This window comes from Neurospora hispaniola, assembly GCF_033458365.1.
Source record: "Neurospora hispaniola strain FGSC 10403 chromosome Unknown B0T23scaffold_4, whole genome shotgun sequence".
NCBI lineage: Eukaryota > Fungi > Ascomycota > Sordariomycetes > Sordariales > Sordariaceae > Neurospora > Neurospora hispaniola.
The window spans coordinates 3,738,687-3,758,362 of record NW_026944409.1 but is presented as its reverse complement, the minus strand read 5'-3'; the positions used below and the strand labels follow the sequence as shown (position 1 = coordinate 3,758,362).

The 19,676-nt window shown below is 49.2% G+C and overlaps 7 protein-coding genes across 7 annotated transcripts; 4 read left to right on the top strand and 3 right to left on the bottom strand.

Annotated features, from left to right (window-relative positions):
• Positions 1-884: 884 nt before the first annotated feature.
• On the top strand, positions 885-1,256 carry B0T23DRAFT_404929 (uncharacterized protein; the record flags this gene model as incomplete). Its single annotated transcript, XM_062838947.1, has 2 exons — positions 885-932; positions 1,080-1,256. The coding sequence occupies 2 exons, from the start codon at positions 885-887 to the stop codon at positions 1,254-1,256; spliced, it is 225 nt and encodes a 74-aa protein (XP_062693389.1).
• Positions 1,257-7,269: 6,013 nt separating this feature from the next.
• On the bottom strand, positions 7,270-7,567 carry B0T23DRAFT_316085 (uncharacterized protein; the record flags this gene model as incomplete). The annotated part of the gene is made up of 2 exons (XM_062834903.1): positions 7,270-7,416; positions 7,529-7,567. The coding sequence occupies 2 exons, from the start codon at positions 7,565-7,567 to the stop codon at positions 7,270-7,272; spliced, it is 186 nt and encodes a 61-aa protein (XP_062693388.1).
• Positions 7,568-7,750: 183 nt separating this feature from the next.
• B0T23DRAFT_380853 (uncharacterized protein) lies at positions 7,751-8,150 on the top strand. The gene has a single exon (XM_062837229.1). It carries the CDS (start codon positions 7,784-7,786, stop codon positions 8,066-8,068), a length of 285 nt encoding a protein of 94 aa, XP_062693387.1. The 5' UTR covers positions 7,751-7,783; the 3' UTR covers positions 8,069-8,150.
• A 6,287-nt stretch (positions 8,151-14,437) lies between these two features.
• On the bottom strand, positions 14,438-15,663 carry B0T23DRAFT_412889 (uncharacterized protein). The gene is made up of 4 exons (XM_062839499.1): positions 15,306-15,663; positions 14,962-15,122; positions 14,775-14,782; positions 14,438-14,723 (listed from the first exon to the last, which is right to left on the bottom strand). The coding sequence occupies exons 1-4, from the start codon at positions 15,560-15,562 to the stop codon at positions 14,511-14,513; spliced, it is 639 nt and encodes a 212-aa protein (XP_062693386.1). The 5' UTR covers positions 15,563-15,663; the 3' UTR covers positions 14,438-14,510.
• On the top strand, positions 15,592-15,919 carry B0T23DRAFT_404925 (uncharacterized protein; the record flags this gene model as incomplete). The annotated part of the gene is made up of 2 exons (XM_062838946.1): positions 15,592-15,635; positions 15,790-15,919. 2 exons carry the CDS (start codon positions 15,592-15,594, stop codon positions 15,917-15,919), a joined length of 174 nt encoding a protein of 57 aa, XP_062693385.1.
• B0T23DRAFT_380843 (uncharacterized protein) lies at positions 15,793-16,486 on the bottom strand. Its single transcript, XM_062837228.1, has 2 exons — positions 16,041-16,486; positions 15,793-15,947 (listed from the first exon to the last, which is right to left on the bottom strand). Exon 1 carries the CDS (start codon positions 16,477-16,479, stop codon positions 16,237-16,239), a length of 243 nt encoding a protein of 80 aa, XP_062693384.1. The 5' UTR covers positions 16,480-16,486; the 3' UTR covers positions 15,793-15,947; positions 16,041-16,236.
• A 393-nt stretch (positions 16,487-16,879) lies between these two features.
• B0T23DRAFT_380842 (uncharacterized protein) lies at positions 16,880-17,507 on the top strand. Its single transcript, XM_062837227.1, has one exon. It carries the CDS (start codon positions 17,082-17,084, stop codon positions 17,382-17,384), a length of 303 nt encoding a protein of 100 aa, XP_062693383.1. The 5' UTR covers positions 16,880-17,081; the 3' UTR covers positions 17,385-17,507.
• Positions 17,508-19,676: the final 2,169 nt, after the last annotated feature.

The window sequence follows — 19,676 nt, the reverse complement described above, 5'->3', positions numbered from 1 at the left end:
GAATTGTGAGTGCAGTGGCCAGTGCTCAGGACCAGGGACCTGCCAAGTGTCAAACCTGCTTTCTGTTCCTGTCTGTGCGTGATGCAATGACCGGCGGCGGGTGCCGGACACCTGTCGCCCAATGTTACAGCAGAGGTACCGTACCGTTGGCCCGCATTGCAATCTGCCTCTGCGACGCCTGCCCCTGCTCGCCATGTCTGCACGCGCTCAGCACCAGAGGCACGGCAATTCAACAACCCGCGGCAGTGAGGCCCTTGTGGGAGATCAACTCGATGATCACGAGTCCTCATCGTCAATGGTCCTGTCAATGCCCTCTGCATGGCTCCAAACGAACGTTCCATGGCTGCTTCCGGCCCCCCCCCCAGGCTCATCAGGGCGACATTGGAACAACCAACATGGCAAAGAAGCACACGAGACTGACGGACAAGATTGGGACCATCCGCCCATCATTCCGCATACATACCCACCTATGTACACTAGATTCTAGACTACACTCCATGGTCGTTCATTGCGTCTCAATCCAGCACTGCTGTCGAGTAGGTAGAATGGTAGCCTGCCTGAAATAGGGTCGCCCCGCCGCCGGCCAACAATGGAAATGGAACACGAATCGACTGACTGCGGGAAGCCATCCAGAGTGCTGGCACGGCACGGCTGTGATTGTGACGGCGTCTGGCGGTGCAAGCAAGGGCAGCAAGGGGCCAAGGGCAGGGCAGTTTGCCCCTCCCTGATGCCTCCCACCTGACCTCGTGATTTCTTCCTCATCACAGGGCGCAGGCGGCTCCGTTTGCCAACAACCCACTCCCACCTTGCCTACCCGTCCGTAGTAAAACAACACATTCGGCCTCACGTCGTCCGTCTCAAACCGCAATGCAGCGAATCTCACAATGTGTCTTTCGCAAAGGCGCATGCGGACGGCAGCCCTCATTCTGTTGGTACGGCTTGTTGGGGGACCATCCGTCCGCTGAGCATATTCGTGGCAAGTCAATGGCATGAGATTTGTACGCGGCCGGTTCCAGTAATATCTCATATGCGGGGACTTGGTCAGTTGCCATACCAACCCCATTCTCACTGGACAACAGTCGGCCATCGAGACACCATCACGATGCCGTCTTGCCAAAGACCAAAAGGATGCCGTACGCTTCTGGGCCAGCCACGTTTCGACAATGACCTCAGCCTCGAGGGGAGAAGTCTGGATTTTGCCGCGGAACGTTGGTTGCACTCATCATGTCTTGGAGAGTGTTGACCAACAAACCTAGGTAGCCAAGCTTCTGGACCTGAACATATCATCGCAGAGTCTGTTTGTCTCTTGTTGTCTTTTGCGCTGTGCAACTAGGCACATGCGAATCGACGATGCACCCCACGCTGTATCATTCATTCATTCACTGCTCGCAGTGTCCCTGGTTGATGATGATTTGCAGTGGACTCGCACCCGCCAGGCGAAAAACTTCAACTTCCGCGGACGCACTAGGAAAAGGAAATTCGGATCTCCGGCAACGGAAGGATACGATAGCGTCTTGCCATCACTGCAAACGATCACATCTGACAGATGTAGGTATTCTCGCTGTTCTTCTTTTCCGTATGAAAAAGAAAGGGGAAAAAATAAATAAAAAATTGTTACCTCTGTAACTGTTGGTCTTGACTTTGATAAGATAGCTGAGCGTAATGCTCGGTCCATTCCCCGGGTATTGTCAACAACAACGCCTTCTCCACGCCTTCTGTTAGTGTACAGTGAGTGGTGTAACAGTGCTCTCGACGCCATAGCATTGGGCCATTCGCAGTTCGGCATCAATTCTAGCCTCGGGGTTTTTGTGGATCACCGCTGTTCTGGGGGTGGATATTCGTTTTCCCTCCCAGGAAAGTTCAAGCATTACTTATCCAACCCTGCAGTCTGCCTGGGATCGAGGCATTTTCCTTTTCTCGGCACGTGAGCACCAGTCTCATCACAGCGGTCCAGGGATAGGGATTATTTGCTATCGGAGACAGAGCCGGTCGGTCGGTCGGTCGGGCGGCCTTCCTCACCACCATGCCTTTATCTCGTACGGCCCCGGTATTCCCAAACGGTCATGTCCGGGTTCGAAATGCTGCAATTTCAAGCCAGGCGATTACATGCGTTTGTGGAGCTTCGGATGGCTCGCATCATCCGCGGTAGGATCACGATTGATTCGAAATGACCTAACCTGCCTGCCTTTGCCCTGCCTTGCCTTGCAATGCCTACTGTCGCTTCCAGACGGACGGTAACGGCGATCAGAAGCGTGGCTTTGCGTGGCCTTATGAAACGAGAAGCCGTTCATTTATGAGCAAGCCTCTGCAGAGCGACCTATTGCATCTCTGAAATTTCTAGCCTTGCCGTCGAGAGATGAAGAGGCACCTAATCAAGCCCATTCCTAGAGATAATCATACCCGGCAGTTCGGGAGCAAAGACCGATGACAACAAGGCTCCGTGTAATGAGGTGGTGAAGAGGGCTTAAAAGTCACCCCATGTTTGCTCTGCTCACAAACGACTCTATCGGGAATCTACACGCACACACACACGTTCCTGACGTCCATCGACATGGGCCCCTCCCAATTCCCCCCGGGGGGGGGGGGGGGGCGGGGGGTTCGGGGGGCGCTTGATAATCGTACTCCAGGTCCGGGGAAGTGGATACCTGGACGGCCGGCGCTGTTTACTCTCCCCGTGCGTGTTGTTTTGTTCGAACGACGGCGGGAGGCTCGTCCGGTGCACGCACGACTGACGGCTCGGTAATCGTCAAATGTCAAACGGAGTGCGACGACGGAACAAACATGAAAGCCAGCACTGTGTCGCTTAATGTTAACACGCCCAAATCCCCAAATTCACTTTTCGTTTTTACTTTTGCGCTACTGGGGACCCAGAAAAGAAAAAAAAACGGGAAAACGGGAAAGCGGAAAAAGGGGGGCAACCACCACCTTCCGACATGCTATCCAGGAGAAGAGAAACTGTAACCTGGTTGGTCGGAAAGTCACCTGTTAATCCTGCATTTCTCGCTCTATTTTGTGGGTGTGGGACGGTTGAACTGAAATGACAGCCATAGTAACCAGCTGAATTCTGAATCAAAAGGGACGGAAATCCAGGGAGCTGGGTACGTAGCTGCCTCTACACTTGATCTACTACTGTGTACCCTCCGTTTTCGTTCATCCATCAAAACTGACAACTGATAGGGACAAGGAATAAGCTATGTTTCTCTTGATTGCCACTTATACAAGACAAGACTGCCCTGGACGGACGAACGGACGGACGCTATCATGTGCGCTCGAAATTCGACAATACCATAACTTTTCCAATGTCGACTTCCAACACAAGGGGTGAAATGACTGTTTTATTTGACTGTCCGGAACAGTCAGTCAAATGAAATTGAACATGCCGCCCTCGATCTTTCGGTCGGTCGAGTTGCACGGGGATCTCCCGCCGTCAAAGAGAATATATGAGTCTTGTTATAATCGCGTGCCGGACGCTATCCCGTGCTGTTCTGTTGCCCTTTGTTCCCTGAATTTACTAAATTCATTAAGGGACTTGCTCGTCCGTCCTTGGCTAAGTTTAACCAAGTTATACAGAGACAAGATATATACCGGCATTTATCCTATCTTCGTTTTTTTTTCCTAAACGGCGCTTTCTTTCGTTCAAATCCCAAGCTAAAACCACCACCTGAAATATGCTACACATACATATTATTCGCCCAAGTGTAAGCAAAGTCGCAGTCCGCCAATATAGCGGTTTTATAGTCAACTATCGCTTTGTGAATGCGTATGCGTTTATAGGTCCAACGAGGCACTATTAGCGTTTGATATATATGTCCCCCACGCTCCACGCACTTTTGTGCAGGATGTGCTGCTACTAGTAAAGGAGACTACAAAGTGAATACCAGGGCGACCAGTAAAGTACCCCTGTTCAGTAGACAGACTTGCAACCACACTCTTTTTCTTCTTCTTCTTCTTCTTCTTCTTCTTCTCTTCTCAAATCTTATATCGCTGTTGTTCATTTTTCGGCCTATTGGGCTTTTTTCGTTGTTTGGTTTGGCGACATGCCATGGTGGTTGGTGTCTTCGTGTTCGAAAACTAACCATGCCGGAAGACGAAAATCCGTTCCTTGGCTTTCGGTAGTATTTCGTTGCTTCTTTTTGTATTTTTTTTTCCCCCTGACAACGACGACATCCGAGGTTAGTCAGGCTGGAGGTGTGGTTTGCTGAATTACTAAGTGTAACTCTTCAGCTTCACTTGCCTGGCTGAGACTGAAAGTACGGACGGACCATGACGAAACAATCACGCATTTGAAGAGATATAAGAAAAATACATCGCATTTCCAAATTCCAGTTCAAGTACCTACCTACCTACCTACTTATCAACCCAATTGACAGCCCCCTAGGTATCTACGCTAGGTATCTCCGACTTCCCCAGATAGGATAGGTTGTCCCACCAGGACACGTGGAATAGATTACCATGCGTCCGTTCCTTTCATTTAAACAATTCCACCCTCAATGCTTCACATTTTTCCCCATATTTCTAGCCCATGTTATACACATCGGGATTGCAACCTTTTGATCCTCGGTTCGGTCGGTGTTTTGCAACATTTAGTGATTCCCCCGAAAAAGGAATCTGTCGCGAAATGACCCCGGAGTGAACCTGTACCTTCCGTTCCTGTCTTCGCTTCGGATCCGTCCTACTTTTGCGAACGGGCATGAAATCCTTTCGGGGTCATGTGGATGAGATGGCATTTCCCGAGTAAATTGCGCAGGCAAGGAGCCGCCGACACATTGGTGTCTTGCTGCCCAACGACGTACCCAAGATTGGGTATGAGGAGGAAGAAAAAGAAGCATAGCTGATGGTTTGTGTTTGTATGATGGCGAATGGCTGCGTGTCAGCGAATTGCGCGCGGAAGCATTTCTGGTGAAATACGATACATAGGTATCTTCTATTAAGTTTCGGGGATGCCAATAAATTCCTTTGAGGCGAAACGCTCGGGGAACGAAAAGGGAATTGCACTTGATAAGAAGAAAAAGTTGCGTTTTGTAACATCTATAGTAATATTTATTAAACGGAAGGAACTGATCACCATCGGAATGATACCTACCTATGTTTCACCTTCCCGTACGAAATTCCGACTTCACAAATGGGGTAAAACATCGACATATCAACTTCGCGTTGTCAGAGAGATACATCCATCGAAACCGAGGAAACAGAAAAGTTTAAGTGGCAGACATAACCAAAATCATTGCGAAAACCCCAAGTTAGGCCCTGATGACGGTTATCTACATGCAGCTGTAACGTCAAACCTTCCCCGCCGCTCGTATCGAAAGAAGGGGCGCAAGGCGAAACTGTCAACAGCTAGCTTTACTTGCCTCAAGATTCCTGTCGCTAGTCGTCAACATATCAAGTCCCCGATCTGATGATCGACCAGTTCGCCATGTTGTGTCCCCGTCATAATGGGTCCCCAGGATCTGCGTCTGGTCTCCACCCCCGCATTCTTGACGTTGAACAACCTGGTCTGCGGTCTGGACCTCTGCTACGTGAACCACACTCACTACATACACTACACTACTACTACCGGGGACGCATAGTGTCACCGTGCCGCCAGAGGTCGTGCAATGTCATATGGTGTTTGGTACTTGTTGGTCTCACGGCATCTTGTGGTCGAGTATTGGGACTTCTTGACTGACTGACTGACGTTGAAGTAGAGGTGTCAGTCATGCAAAAAAAAAAAACAAAAACCCGTGTGCACGGAATCGGATACGGAGCGTGCAAGTGTGCTGCAGTCGGCTCTGCACATAGCCCTACGTCCGTATGTAAAGATATGTACATGTACATATGTGCGGTAAACATGTTGTAAGTCCTCTTGCACATGATGAAAACCATTCGGACAAAAAGCATCATTGTTTGATACGAAAGGCAATGATCTCCGTATCCTATGACGGTTTTCCGGGGTAGAATGTTGATTCGGATCGGCTACCAACACGTACATCACGCACCTCCCCGTCGTCTAGATCAAGAAAGACAGACAGACAACCAGCCAACTGGAGGTAGATTACAAGGCTGTAAAGGTACCTTACCCTACTTACACTTATGGTTCTTGCATGCATGCTTCACCTGCAATGCTAGTCGGACACAAAACGCGGCGCGGACGTAGATAGGTACCATATATGCAGATACACGAGGAAAAACAAGCACATAGCCGAGATAGATCTAAGATCAAATCGCGATTATCCTATCTTATCACACCACGAACCAAAAAACCAGCCAAGCTGCAAAAATGCTACGGGGACGATATGACCGGCCGGCTTGCATGTCTTGCCTATGTACATGCTTTTTACTCTACACGTAGAGAAATACTCAATCGAGACCCATTACCGTCCCGAACTTCCAAACAACAAGCTCGGACCGATCGATGTTTTGTTTCGTCCAGTCCTTCCTCTACTAGGTGTACTTCACTACGTGACTTTCGTTCGGCTATTCTGCAAATATGTACATCAGATCCTGTAATATCAGACGTTGAAAAGGAAGTCACATCGGAACATACCGTACCGTACCTGACATGTACATGCTTTGCGAGCTTCCAACCAACCAATCGCAGATTAGCGAATGTAAGTAACAGAAAAAAACGGGATATTCAGAGAGATACGCGCCAAGATTCCTACACGTGCAAGTACAAGGCCAAGTCCCCCTCCGACAGGCGTGATTGGGCCGAACGGAAACCTTCCGGCGGCGACAAGTGGATATAGAAGTAAGAAAAAGTCGGGCCGTCTCGAAACTTTAGCGGATTCTTTTGACAAGTTGTTGGCAGGACTGTCATAGGTAATTAATGTCCGATAATTTACAGGCCGGCAGGCGATGTTAGGAAGCGAGCAAAGGAAGTGGAAGGGCTAAAGGGTACAGATACAAAGATTGATGATAATGATGTTAATAGCGGAGTGTTCGCTAGCTGGTAGTGGAAATGTTCGAGAAGTTCGCTATCTTGTGGGTTAGTTTAGTGTTTTGGTCTACTATGTAGACTAACTTTAAAGGTTAAGCGAAGGCGAGTTTGATGCTGGTGTAGCTGAACGACTAAACAAGTCTTACGGCAATGACAAAATAGGAATACCGAGCAATCGATGGGAAATGGGGATATCCAAAATCCGCGATAGGTGAACTCGTAGTGTAGTGTCCGAGGCATAGCCGGAAAAGGCAGCCAAGTCCGGGAATTTTCGGGCGTCTTAGCACTTTCCATCTCTTCTCCCGCGGTGGCTCCACTGCTTCTCCCGCGGTGTTCGGCCGTGTTGTTGTTCATGTCGCGAAATCGATAGTTTCCTTTGTAAGCACGCACTCCCGCCGCTTGCGAGAGTGTGTCCGTCCGTTGTTGTTGGCGGCGGCGGCGGTATCCGACCAGCTGAGACCGGTGAGAGACTTCCGGGCCATGTTGTCCGACGGATGCTGCATGTGCTCCGCAGTTAGTCCGTCCGTAAATCCAGACACTCACATTTTCACAATCCACTTCTTTTTTTTCCCGGCCTTCCTTCGGCGGCCTCTCGGCGCAAGACCTTACCGGGACGCTCCACCACGGCCCCACACCACGCCGCACCATGTCCTCCGTACAGGTCCATATGCGGCATTCTCCGCCCCCCCCCCCCCCCCAGTGAGCCCACGCAACCTCTGATCTTCCACTTCCGTCTTGGCCGAGGGCGAAGGCAACGCCAGTGCAGCTGACAAGCGAGATAGCGACAGGTGCTCACTGGTGACAGACGGACCGACGGTCTGTACAGAGTTTTGTGTTTTGTGTGTGTGGTGGTGTGGCTGCCCAATGCAACGTCCAGGGACCACCGACCGTCTCAGACACGCAAACAAGAAACTGTTGATCTGTTTTTTTTTTTCGGGCCTTTTTGCCGAGTTGCATGCCGAGTTGGGATTTGCAGCTTTTCCGCCAGGAACCAACGCCCTGGACCTGGGCGATGAGGTGACAACTGATTGTCCATTCCTGTCGATGGGTTGGTTTGTGTTGGTACAACATGCCACGCAAGCGAATTGCTATGATCATCACGTTGCTGTGAAAACTTTTTTTTTCTCTCTCTGCAGGTCACGTCCCTAAATTGCGGCTGCCTGCGAGTTCAGTTGCGGCTATTATGCAATTTGACATTGCGGCACTGATCTAGCTAGTGTGTAGATACTGTACAGTAGTTTACTGCATTGGCGATTTCCATCCATAATAATGTTCCATGGTGACCTTGTAGACGCCAGAAAGAATCCGATCCAGAGATCCGGTAACATCAACCGCCGGTTAAATTCATTAGGAAGACCTGGACCTGGCTGGTATCGCGGCATCGCGGCTGCTGCGCGGCTAGCAAAGCGCAATGCCACAAACAGGCTGTGTTCACGCGAGGTACTCACGCGACTCTGTTTGGATACACTATGTACACTACACTAGAGTTGACACGACAACGGATGGAGCACTATGGAGGAGTGAAAGGGCAACACGTGGGTGGAATACGCGACGGTAAGTGGCCGGCCGTTTGGGAGGGCGATCCAAAGGCCAAGGTATCCAAGTCTTTGTAAGGCATTTTTCTTGTTGATGTCCTCCGCTGCCAGGGCGATGGGGGAGAGGGAAAAGTGGGATGATTCCGGGGTTTCGGTGGAACTGTGGGTTGTAACTTACGACTTGCTGCTGAAGTCTGAGACTTTGCAATGTTAATATTTTATCGAAGAAAAAAAAAAAAAAAAAAAAGAAAGTAAGAATTCGCCCGAATCCCTTCAACTCCATGGCATGAATTCCACTTTTGCTCAACGGCACATGGACACCTTGCTCCGTTTTGACACTCAGATGACATTCAGCCAAACAGAGCCTAAGAGCACGGCAATATCCGTCTGACACCAAAACCATCCGTTTAATAGTGGAAACTACCAAATCCGTCGTTTTAACACTCGCAACATGAGACATCACCAACCTTCGCAGAGGAATCATTCCGCTGTGACATTCGCAAGCATTTCAGGTTTTGTTGGTGCGAGGCAGGCCGAATTGATTCCGTTATAATACGAAGTTTAATTCCGCTATACATATTTCGAGGGAGCGCCCAAGGAAAAGAGAGAAATTACAAAAAACGAGCCTGACGAAAGTGGAGACGGGTAACCTTCAAAAAGACGCAGCAGCAGTGTCGTGGCACGTGAGACCCCTTCCTCAGTACATAGTACGTATTTCGGCAGTTGAGGCTGAGTGAGATGCGACACGGCCTGGAAGCCTAGGCAGCGCCGGCTGTGACTTGTGAGGCTCTCGCCGAGAGTCGGGAACGATCTCGACTTTTGCTGCTGTCCATGTCTTGGGGAATTATGTTTACCCCAAGCGCCCTACACCACTTGCTCGAATAAGCTCACAAGATCTACAAGGCTAAGATCTAACAAAGTGCCCAACAGTCTGGTAATCAAAGCATCTGATACGCGCAGGCAAATTCGACCCTCTCGAACGGGCAAAGGTCAAATAAAAGATGGGGGCCTGAGGGACCCTACACTAGTGTAAGAATGTTGGCAAGCGTGCCACATGACGCACTACCCTTGGACCCTGAATCGCGTCAATTCCCACCCTGCTGTCTCCCCGGAATTGAGGCTTACATACGGCGATTCCAAGATGGCGTTGTGGCTCGTGGGAGATGAGGCCGTGGATTACAGAGCCTGCTATGGAGTCCTTTCAGAGTACACTACAGCCGAAACGGCACCGGCGGTTCAAGAAATTGCGTTCCTCATCTGAAGTCATCCCTAGTCAGTCATTTGACGATATATGTTTTCGGTCACGAGGTACTCCGGGCCAAGCATGGGAGTTGCCACCGTTTAGCAGATTTCATCCAAACTCCCATGTCGGCGTCGGCAGTTGTGGGAGATGGAAAATGTTTGAAATGCCATGTACTCTCTTACCTAGGAATTGTTGTGGCGGCATCAGCCTACAAGTCAGACCCCGTTTCGTCGAGGCCTCCGTCACCATTTCCCACCCGGCCGTGACAGACGCGCCCTCCGCGCCCCGCATAAGCTTCAAGCCAACCCCGCGCTCCCCCCGTCGAACCGGAGGCCCGACTGGAGACCCCGCAAATCTTGCACATCAAATCCCTCCCCCCGCCCCGTGGTTTTTGTGGTTTTCTTTTGTGATTTGCATCTTACGATAATGCCGTGTCGAGGATCCATTGTCGTGGAGAACTTTGAATTAATTTGGCCGTGGCTCCCCTGTTTTGCATGGCTAGCATGCGTGCAGCGTACCTATCTGATGAAGCCACACGCTTGAGCCTGTGGGCTAGAGCTGGGGATCACTAACAGATATGCCTCAATTCTAAGTTTGAAGCTGTTAGTACTGTAAATGATGCCGTGGGGAGGCAGGGTGGACCCGCCGCCTGCCTTGTCAAAATCTGATCTGTAAGCAGCCCGGTAACCCCTCACCACCGAGTCAATGCAAGACGAACCATCGTGACCATTGCAACTTCGCATCCCGAGCTTTCCCGTGGCAGAAGACCTTGACGGCCAAATACGTGTCCAGCTACTGGTCGCCGGCGGCGATGAAGTCGCAACCGGCTACGGATCATGGTTCTCGAGACTCTCCCCGCAGCAACCCGTCATCGCTCCCCCGTGGTCGTCGGGCATCCACAGCACAGCAGGCCAGCAGGCAACTTTTCTAGGCCGAGAACAGAGCTTCAGGCGGACATCACGACCATGTTCAAGGTCACGCGACGCCTTTCTGTCCACTTGCTCAGCCTCCTTGCCCTGCTCTGGACACTCCGTACGCCTGTCTTGAAACGCCGTGATGGTTACCGGCGGCGAATATCAGCACTACACAAGCACGGCCACGAACATCACAGGTCTTTTTCATGCATGGTTCCAACTTCCAAGGTCCCTTTTCAAGCAAGCTCGCCACGACAAGTTGTCGGAAGTTCTCGTGATGAGTTGGACAACAAAAGGGTCCATCCCCGTTCCCACCAACATGGAAAGCCAGGTGGACGCTTGGTAGAACGGTCCGAACGGTGGGGAGGGGGGCGAGTAAGGTAAGTTTTGTCTCGGTGAAATAGTGGACAACCACAAAATAATCGGTAAAATTTCCGATTTTATCTTTGGCTCTTATTTTCATCGGAATACTTCAACCAAGTGGAGTTATGAAACCTCCGTTGCGGCGTTCCCTGGCCCGGTCACGGTCGGCGGGTCGGATGGTCGTCGTTGACCCGCAAAGAACGGCGCGGGCATCACGGGACGGGCCCCGGGGGTGACATTCGGTTACGCGCCGGTCCCTAGCTCATCCATCATCTGACAACCACACACCACCACAACCACCCACAGTTGCTAGGTAGTCTAGACGTTAGACAGTTGTCTCTTTCTATCACTTCTCAGATCGCCGTGCTGACGGAGGGAACAAACAAGTTCCTGAAGATCTTTTCTTACAGGTACTCGCCCACCACAAGTACAGCATCTCAACGGTCTCCTTCGCTCAGTCTCACCGGGCCCTTGGACACGGCGGAAAGCGAGTGGAAGCAAATTGCAATTACTTGATGATTATGTACTTGCTGTCTCACCTTGGGAATTATCCAATGCCTTGCTCGCCAGTTGACTTTTTGATCACAATTCAGAAAAGTCAGACTCGGGATGAGACGCTGACAGCCGTCCCGCCGTGTTTTTCCGAAATTATCATGTCATTGCCCACACACACACATACTGTTGCCGTCTCGATGTGTATTTCAACCTTAAGAAAGCCTTCATCTTGCAGACTTTTGCTGGTCATGAGGCCTTCGTTAGTCGCGCCACGTCGACAAACATCTTCACGTTCCCCTCACGGGGAGAAGTCTCATGCTGTGACAAGGCGTGGAAGAAGTAAAATGCTGGCATAACTCGCATGCAGTGAGGTAGAGTGCTGCAACCCACCCAAGAAAATAAAATCCCCCTCAAAAGAGAGCGAAATACCTACACAGTACCGATCCCCGACGTTGCAGCATCTGATTGACGTCTCTCTGATGGAGATCACTACGACTCAAGTCCCTACCTGCATTAATTCTCGCTGGCCATACATTAGTACGGTATCATTAGGTACGATCGACGCTGAAGAATTCAAATCAATTGCCGAATCTCATTCTAGGCGCCTAAACTAACGAAACGGAACACCGGTAAGTGGTCCCTTGATATCTGTCAAAAGAAAAACCTCCCAAGAAAAAAAAAAGAAAATACTCCAAGTCATGCACACCGAATCATCAACGAGTAGGTAGGCTTTCCCCGTTGCCGCTCAATATAGCCGATTCAAGATGGGGCTTATGTGGGCGTGGGCATGTGATGGTCCCCTAAACCAGACAGACAGACAGACAGACCTCTTAAGACCCTGATTCCTCTTTGTCTCCGCTGATGAACGTAAGTGTAAGTATTGATTGGAGACTTTCAGCCCTATCAGAATATCGGAAGGCTCTTTTCCATTTTACATACGGTCTACCATACACATTGATGTGGTGTAACTGGCCATCGACTAGCTACCTAATGACTCTAAGACAAAATGTCTACCTCCTCCAGGCAGCATCGCGTAGAGGTACTACTTGCTTTGAGCGGGCTGTTTGGGTTCAAATGGAGTCCTAACGGACCTTTTCACAACTGCGCCTCGATCTCTACCTAACCTCTAGACAGGACGCGCCCCGTTGTACCGTAGTGATTGTAGCGCTATAGTTTTCGTTGTTTCTTTTTCCTTTTTCTCTTTATTTTTTTTCTCCTTTCTAATTTCTTTTTCTCTTTTCCCCGCCGATCGAATATGACCAGGAGCCGGTGGGCGCAATTACCGCTTATTTAGCGCTGACTGCGTCTTGTGTGTGCCTGCGTGTGATCTTGAAGAATCTTTAAGGGTCTTCTTCAGGGTCCGAGACAGAGATATCCTTACTAGAGCGTGATATGTCTCACTTGACACGTACCCTCAACACAACCTCTCGGACCACTTCTAGATGCATTGGTTTCCATGTTCGGAATACCCTACTTTACCGAACCTTCGCGTGCAAGGCTACGCTACGCTAGGTATTCCTAGGTAAGGAAACTACCTATTTTCTATCGCTTAGAGAGGTGGTGTCTGGGCATAAAACAGGACCCTTGAGGACCGCCAGCGGCTGGCGCGTGTAATGAAGTGAAAGTGAAAGTGAAAGTGATGGTGTGTGCCCCTGAATAGTTTACTGGGTTGGTCCTGGTGATCAGATGTGACATATCATGAGGGTGGTCACGATGTTAGTTGGGTAGGTAGGTTGTTGGGTAGGTAGTCGGGTAGTCGGGTATGTGTGCGTAGGTCGCTTACGGTAGTAGAAAGCCAAGCGCTCCGCCGACACTGTAGCGATTCCGGGGATTATTGTAGACCTAGTGTAACGCTTGTCTCAGAGTCTGATGTTAGTTGTTCAGCGACTGTTCACGATGCTGAAAGTAAGGCGAACCCGGGGATGGAATACGAAAACCGTTCGAGGAAATGCTACTAACGTACCGTCAGTAACGGAGTCGACATCTTCCAGATGCACATGGCGTATTATTACATTAAAACTGAATTTACAACTCGATTTTATTTACAAGCCCAGTTAGTTACCTGTCCTATAATGCGGTGCCTTCCTTTTCTAAGTCTACCCTACCTAATCCCGTACGCTTAGCTACAAGCTCAACCACTGCTTCTCTTTCTAGGTACCTAGAGGCAACCACAAGTACCTACCTAGGTATATTCTCGGGGCTTACCCATACCCTCCTCCGTATACACTGTAAAACATCTGTCTATACCCCAACTCTTCGTCCACGTCCTGTAATCACCCGTGCTTTGACTGGTTGCGCGCCGAGTAGAACCTGTGCTAACCTGTGTTTGACCTGTGCTACGAGAGGAAGCCGGTGAAGGAGTCAAGTGGACAGTCTTTGGAAGGTGCTACAGACCAGCGGATACGATTTTGTGCTATCGTCTACCTACGATGAAGCACGAAAAAGACAGAGGAAACATGGAGCAGAGCAACGGCGTAAAGTAACGTAGTGGTAGAGGTAGCGGGGGGGGACGAGAGCTTCACTTGACATGTTTGTGTTTGTGTTTGTGTTTGTGTTGCTGCTCTGTGTTTAGCTACCTCTAGGTATTTGATGGAATTGTGGGAAAACGTGGGGGGGAAAGGACTTGGGAGCAGAGATTTAGGTACTGTAACATTCATTCGAGGGTCCAAGGCTCATTCAATACACCCAGGCCTGGCCTTTTCTCGGAGTTGGATATGTTAGGCATTCTTCGATATAGGTGATAAAATGCCCAATCAATTTCCCATTATATCTCTTATGAACAATTATTAAGGTACCGGGCTCCTACCCTAAGTGCCTACAGTGTACCTCTGAGAGATGTACCTACCTGACCAGCTACCCCGCGCCGCCTCACTCGCGATGCTACCCCCAGGACAAGGCAACAGCCAGTCGTTCGGCGCGCTGACATGTATTATAACTATTCAACACTGCTACGCTGACATTTTCTTATGGCCCGCCCCGCGTCACAGTCGTTCCGCACCCCCGCGGGGGCATAGCACATAACCCTGGCACGCCTGGCTCGCCTAGAAACGGGACAACGGGATAACGGAGTGAGGCACAGCTGCTCTGAATAGAGTCATGTGCCCACCGTGGAGAAGTTCCAGATGTTTGATGGTCTGTTTTGGGAGTGATACCGAGCCCTTCCTCATGGGTGGTGATTGCGGGATTGATGGTGATGAAACGGCCGAGTCTGTCGCTTTGTCCCAGAAAAGGGTAGGAGCTCGTAGCTGAGTACCCTAGGGTGATCCAGGTTGGTCGCCGATCCAGGGAGCTGATCTTCTCATCACTTTATTTCCTGCGCTTGGCGTTGATTAATGTTGCTGTGACAACTCCCGCCGACTGCGACTCCTTGCCAGTGAGCCGGACAAGGTACATACAAGGCGGCGTTAGGTTGCCTGATCAGGAAGGCTGAAAAGGCTGTCCTGGGAAGGGCACAACGCGAGCAGCGCCCTGAACTTTAGCCAAGCGACCTACCGTTAGAGGATATCACAGCCGCGTGTAACCATGAGCCCGAGCCCTTCCCCCGGAGATTCTCATGCATCCCGGCCGATAGTATCAAGTCGTTTGCCCATAGGTAGCTGGCGGTCAGGTATGCCCGGCGAGCACGTGCGAGGGGAAGCTCTCCTCTCTGGCCTCTTTACGCCGCACTCAAAGTATCAGCGAAGGTTAGTATAAACTCAAGTCAACCTTAGAAACAGGGCCGCTCTACTGCTGCTGCTGTCGAAGTTTACCCAATGCCTCGCTTATCAAGATTTGCCACCCCCCCCCCCCCCCCCCTTTTTGTCAGTTCATGCCATTGGAGCACCAACAAGACTCACGACGTGACCGCCGCGTGGGACGGAGGTTTCCACGGGAGGGATAGGATGCGGCTCAGCAGGAGTTGTGATCTCAGGTGACTGCTCATTTTCATGCTGGTTGCCGCGCTGTGCTCTTTTGGCCTCACCGTGTGCGTTTGGTCGAGATCCGAGCATTGGGTTCTGGCTTGAGGTTCTCCGAGGTAGTTCCAGTGTGGTTGTTGTTGGTTGGCAAGTCGAAAACCTCGGAAAAGTAAGGTGATTTCGAGGAAACATTCCATGTTTCGGTGATACGCTGCGAAGATATGCCATGAGCGTATTTTACTACCTGGAATACACCAACGTACAGTTTGGGTAAATTTCGGCCACCAGAGCAGGAACAATTGTCCTGTTGATCGGGTTAGGGTTAATGGAGGATGCTAACCTTCCACCACTTGGGCTTTTCCCATCAAAGGAAATCAAGGCCAATACCTGCCCGAAAGATAAGTATATGATACAGCGCAATCAGAAGGATCAGTTATGAGTCAGCGGCTCATTATCTAACTCCAACTACCGACGGCAACGAGATGCGCCGACAATGCATGATCGCTTCCCCGGATGAGATGATGACCACCCTCCTGCTCGGTGCTGACGGATAGGTGAGCCGCGCCGTGCCATCGTTACCGCCTGACTGTTGTTAATGTGACCCAGAGCGGGTGGTGATGTCCTGAGTGCTTGAACTGCCTGGAGGGTAATGGGATTTGAAAGGAACAGGCTCACCACTTTGCCCTCCCGCTGGCATGACGGTCGTCGTTTGGGAGGGCTGAAACGAGATGAGTCTTGTCATCTGGTCTGCCGCACAAAGGAAGCCTACAGTACTTGCCTACTTACCCTGGCCTTGGGATATAGAAAGGCTGGTCTGGTAATAGTGGTCTACACTCAGAGACCCTACTGGTACTCTGTCAGAGGCGGAAGATCATTTGGCGATCACGCGTCCATGAGACCATCTCCAGACACTGGCTCGATTGATTCTCTGGTTTATTTCTCTCAGATCTTGAATAAGAACCAATCGAGAAGAACATGACATCGCACGCGTGATGGTCCCCATCGAATTGATGTTATGGTACATCTGTTGGTGGCAAAAGTGCCGAGCTGAAACGGAGGCCATCGAGGTACAGAGGCTGAATGATTGCGAGATAAAATGGGTGAATTTAATCATAATAAACTTTCTATCATCATGTATAATGACTCGAAGGACGGTAGGTAGGCTGGCTTGACGGGCCGATTACTACTTCTCCTGCTTCGCCTCCAGGTCGGTGAGGTAAAGACACCGACTGGTAAGAAGAGAAGTTCGGGACGGGAGGTTCCAGGCCCAGACCGCCTATGATGTCAGCTCGCACAGGCCGCAACTGCGAACAGCTGGGGTTTTAGCGGGGCGTGAGGGGAACTGTGGGGGTTCTGTCACTTGTCACTTCACCTTCATCCCACCAAAATCTCCTCCGATGCGGCAATCAGCTTACCCCTGACCAACCTTTTGGAGTTTATTTACACCACGTTTTGATATCAGGATACTTTATGTCGCGGAAGAGCGACGAATCACATTCAAATTCCCCAAGAAATAGGAATTGCTTGTTGCTAATAGGAAAGAAAATTCAAGAAAATACCCCTCATTGAGACCCATTGCTGAGAAGGAAGGGAGGCAAGAACGTCACGGTGCACCTCGCGCTAAGCATGTACCTACCCGATGTAGGGAAGGGTGAGAGGCTGCTCCTGCTTTGGCTGAGCTGGAACGCAATTTTCGATTGAAAACTTTGGGTTTGAATGCTAAATTCTTTGATTTCCGGGAATTATCGCCAATTAACATGCAGTGCTTGTGAGTTTTCTTTTTCCCAGCTTCCATCACCGTATTCGTTGCGCCTCACCAATTACCCGCACAGTATTTCCAGGCTCCTCCGTTTCTTGTGCGCTGGCGATGCTGATACAAGACAACGAAGTACTACAACCAAGACATGTCATCACGAGGTCGTTTTACCACAAATACACATGGCTCTTGAGGTTGCTTGGGCTGACAGACCTCGACTGATCTGGGGAGACACCATCAGCCCTAATGACGACCAAATCTGATGTTACCAATCATGACCCCACAGCTGGCCACCCCCCTCAACTGGCCACATCCACACCGCCGTTTCCCCCATACAACATCACCACCCTGCTTCTCCCAACAACAACAATCGCATCAAATCAAGCCCGATCGCGTTCGTTTCTATTGCAATAAGCTCGTCTTTAATTGAGCAAGCGCTTAAGGATATTCGCGACGGACTTTCCTAGCGTGTAGCAGCGAAGAAGTATAGGATTCTACGGTCTACCCTCGGCAATTGCGTCAAAGGCATCCCAACCAAGCGCAACGTCAAGATCCCCGCCTAAAGGCTATCACCAGCCTAAGAAAATTTTATTTACAAATGGATATTAAATAAGGAGAAGGTTAGCCGTATTCCCAACCGTCGTTAAATTGCTAGTTTCGCTACATCTATCCTCAAATACGGTCATAATTATAATAAGCTAGGCGCCCGTTAGATCGATCGATTCTTGAAGTATAACCCCGATATTAGGACCAAACTTTCCAAACTACTCGAATTAGTAAGAATTAGAGGGTCTACCCAAGAAGCCTTTACGAAATTCTTCGACCTTCTAGAAGCCCAACTTCGCAATAAAGGTATCGTTCCTACTAATATTTCGAATATAGATAAGTATAGTCTTTAAGAATTAGAATTAAAGGATGGTAAAGTACTTAGGACTGCCCTAATAAAGAAGGTATACTTAATAATAACCGATGTAATAGTTTAAGTATCTATTATCGAGTATAAGACTGTTATTAATAAACGGTTAATTCCTATTATTATTTTTTCTGGTCTTAACCTTCAAGGGTAGTGGTTTCTTAATAATATAGATAATAAGCTTAAGAATTAGAAGTTCGATAGTATATTAACTAGATGGAGTAATTTAGAGATTACTCTACGGTAGTTGAAGGAGGTTTATCTACTAGAAATAAAGCCGGCTAACGATAACTAGCGTTTCTTAATCCTTAATAAATATTTAAATTATCTATCTAACGATTTTATCGTTAAAGCATTTCAATACAATGTTCAATTATTCTTTTTACCTCCCTATACCTCTTATAAAACCCAGCTACTCGATCGATCTATATTTACCGCCGTTAAATTGTATTTCAGAGATTTAACTAAAGATTATACCTCCTTTTTAGTATTAGCGCTAATAAATAAACAATAGTTCTTCTATTACTACTAAGAAGCCTTACAATTAGGGGTAAATACTAGAAACCTCAAATTAAGGTTTAAAAAGATTAGAATATAGCTAATAAACAAATTTATTATCTTTAATAACCTAGAGGCCATTCTCGATAACAATACCTTACCCGCCGTCCCTAACGAACTAGTCCGGACTATAACGCCGCCGCAAACAGCCCTTATCAACCGGAACGTCGTTTTTTAGACCCCTCAAAAGTCCAGGGATATCTATAAGGGTATTAGGAAAGAGATATTTAGTCTTATACGTGACATTAGAAGGGTGTTTACTAAGTCGGTTAAAGCGTTTAATATTAAAAACGCTAAATTCGCTATAAAAGACTACTAGATTTAATATTTATAAACCCAATTGGAGTTATAAAAGCCTAAGGGTAAAAGGAAGGTTAAAGAAGGGGGTAATAATAAATTTGCTCGTGTAGAGAGTATTATAGAAGCTCGTGAAGCCTTAAAGCAAGCCCCTAAGCGCCAGCGGGTTGCTACGGCAACGACGACGTCGTCGTCACTACAACCCATCGAGAGAGCTATTGAGTCAATACTCCAGACCATTCATGAGCATCAGGATTAATCAATAAACATCTCAAATGGTTGAAATCGCTGCAAAAATGGCCAATTTTCGATGTTATCTGACTACTGGTCATGTATGTGGAGGTGGCCAGTTGAGGGGGGTGGCCAGCTGTGGGGTCATGACTGGTAGTGTCCACCATCTCAGCCGCGAGCGTAACGAGTCGTTGGCATCAGCTTAGTATGTCCAGACCAAAGGCTGCCCAGCTGCAAGACACTCCCGCTATTTTCACTTCCTTGATCTTGTCCAGCTCCTCAACGATTACCAAGTGGCTTCGGCTCTTCGCCCGAATCTTCCAGGAACCATCTTGTTCCATCTTCCTCGAGTCTGGCGTGAGCAACGGCGAAAACATGGCCCACAAAGCGCCACAGCCAACATCCAACAGCCGCCGGCTATTGATTCATGTCCACGAATATGGGTTACCACTGAATTGCCAACTTCAACTCCTGACTTGGAGGACTAGATTCGAATTCAGAGCGCATCGCCTGTTCGGCCTTGCTTCACTTCTCGATTGGTTCTGACGGTTCGTAC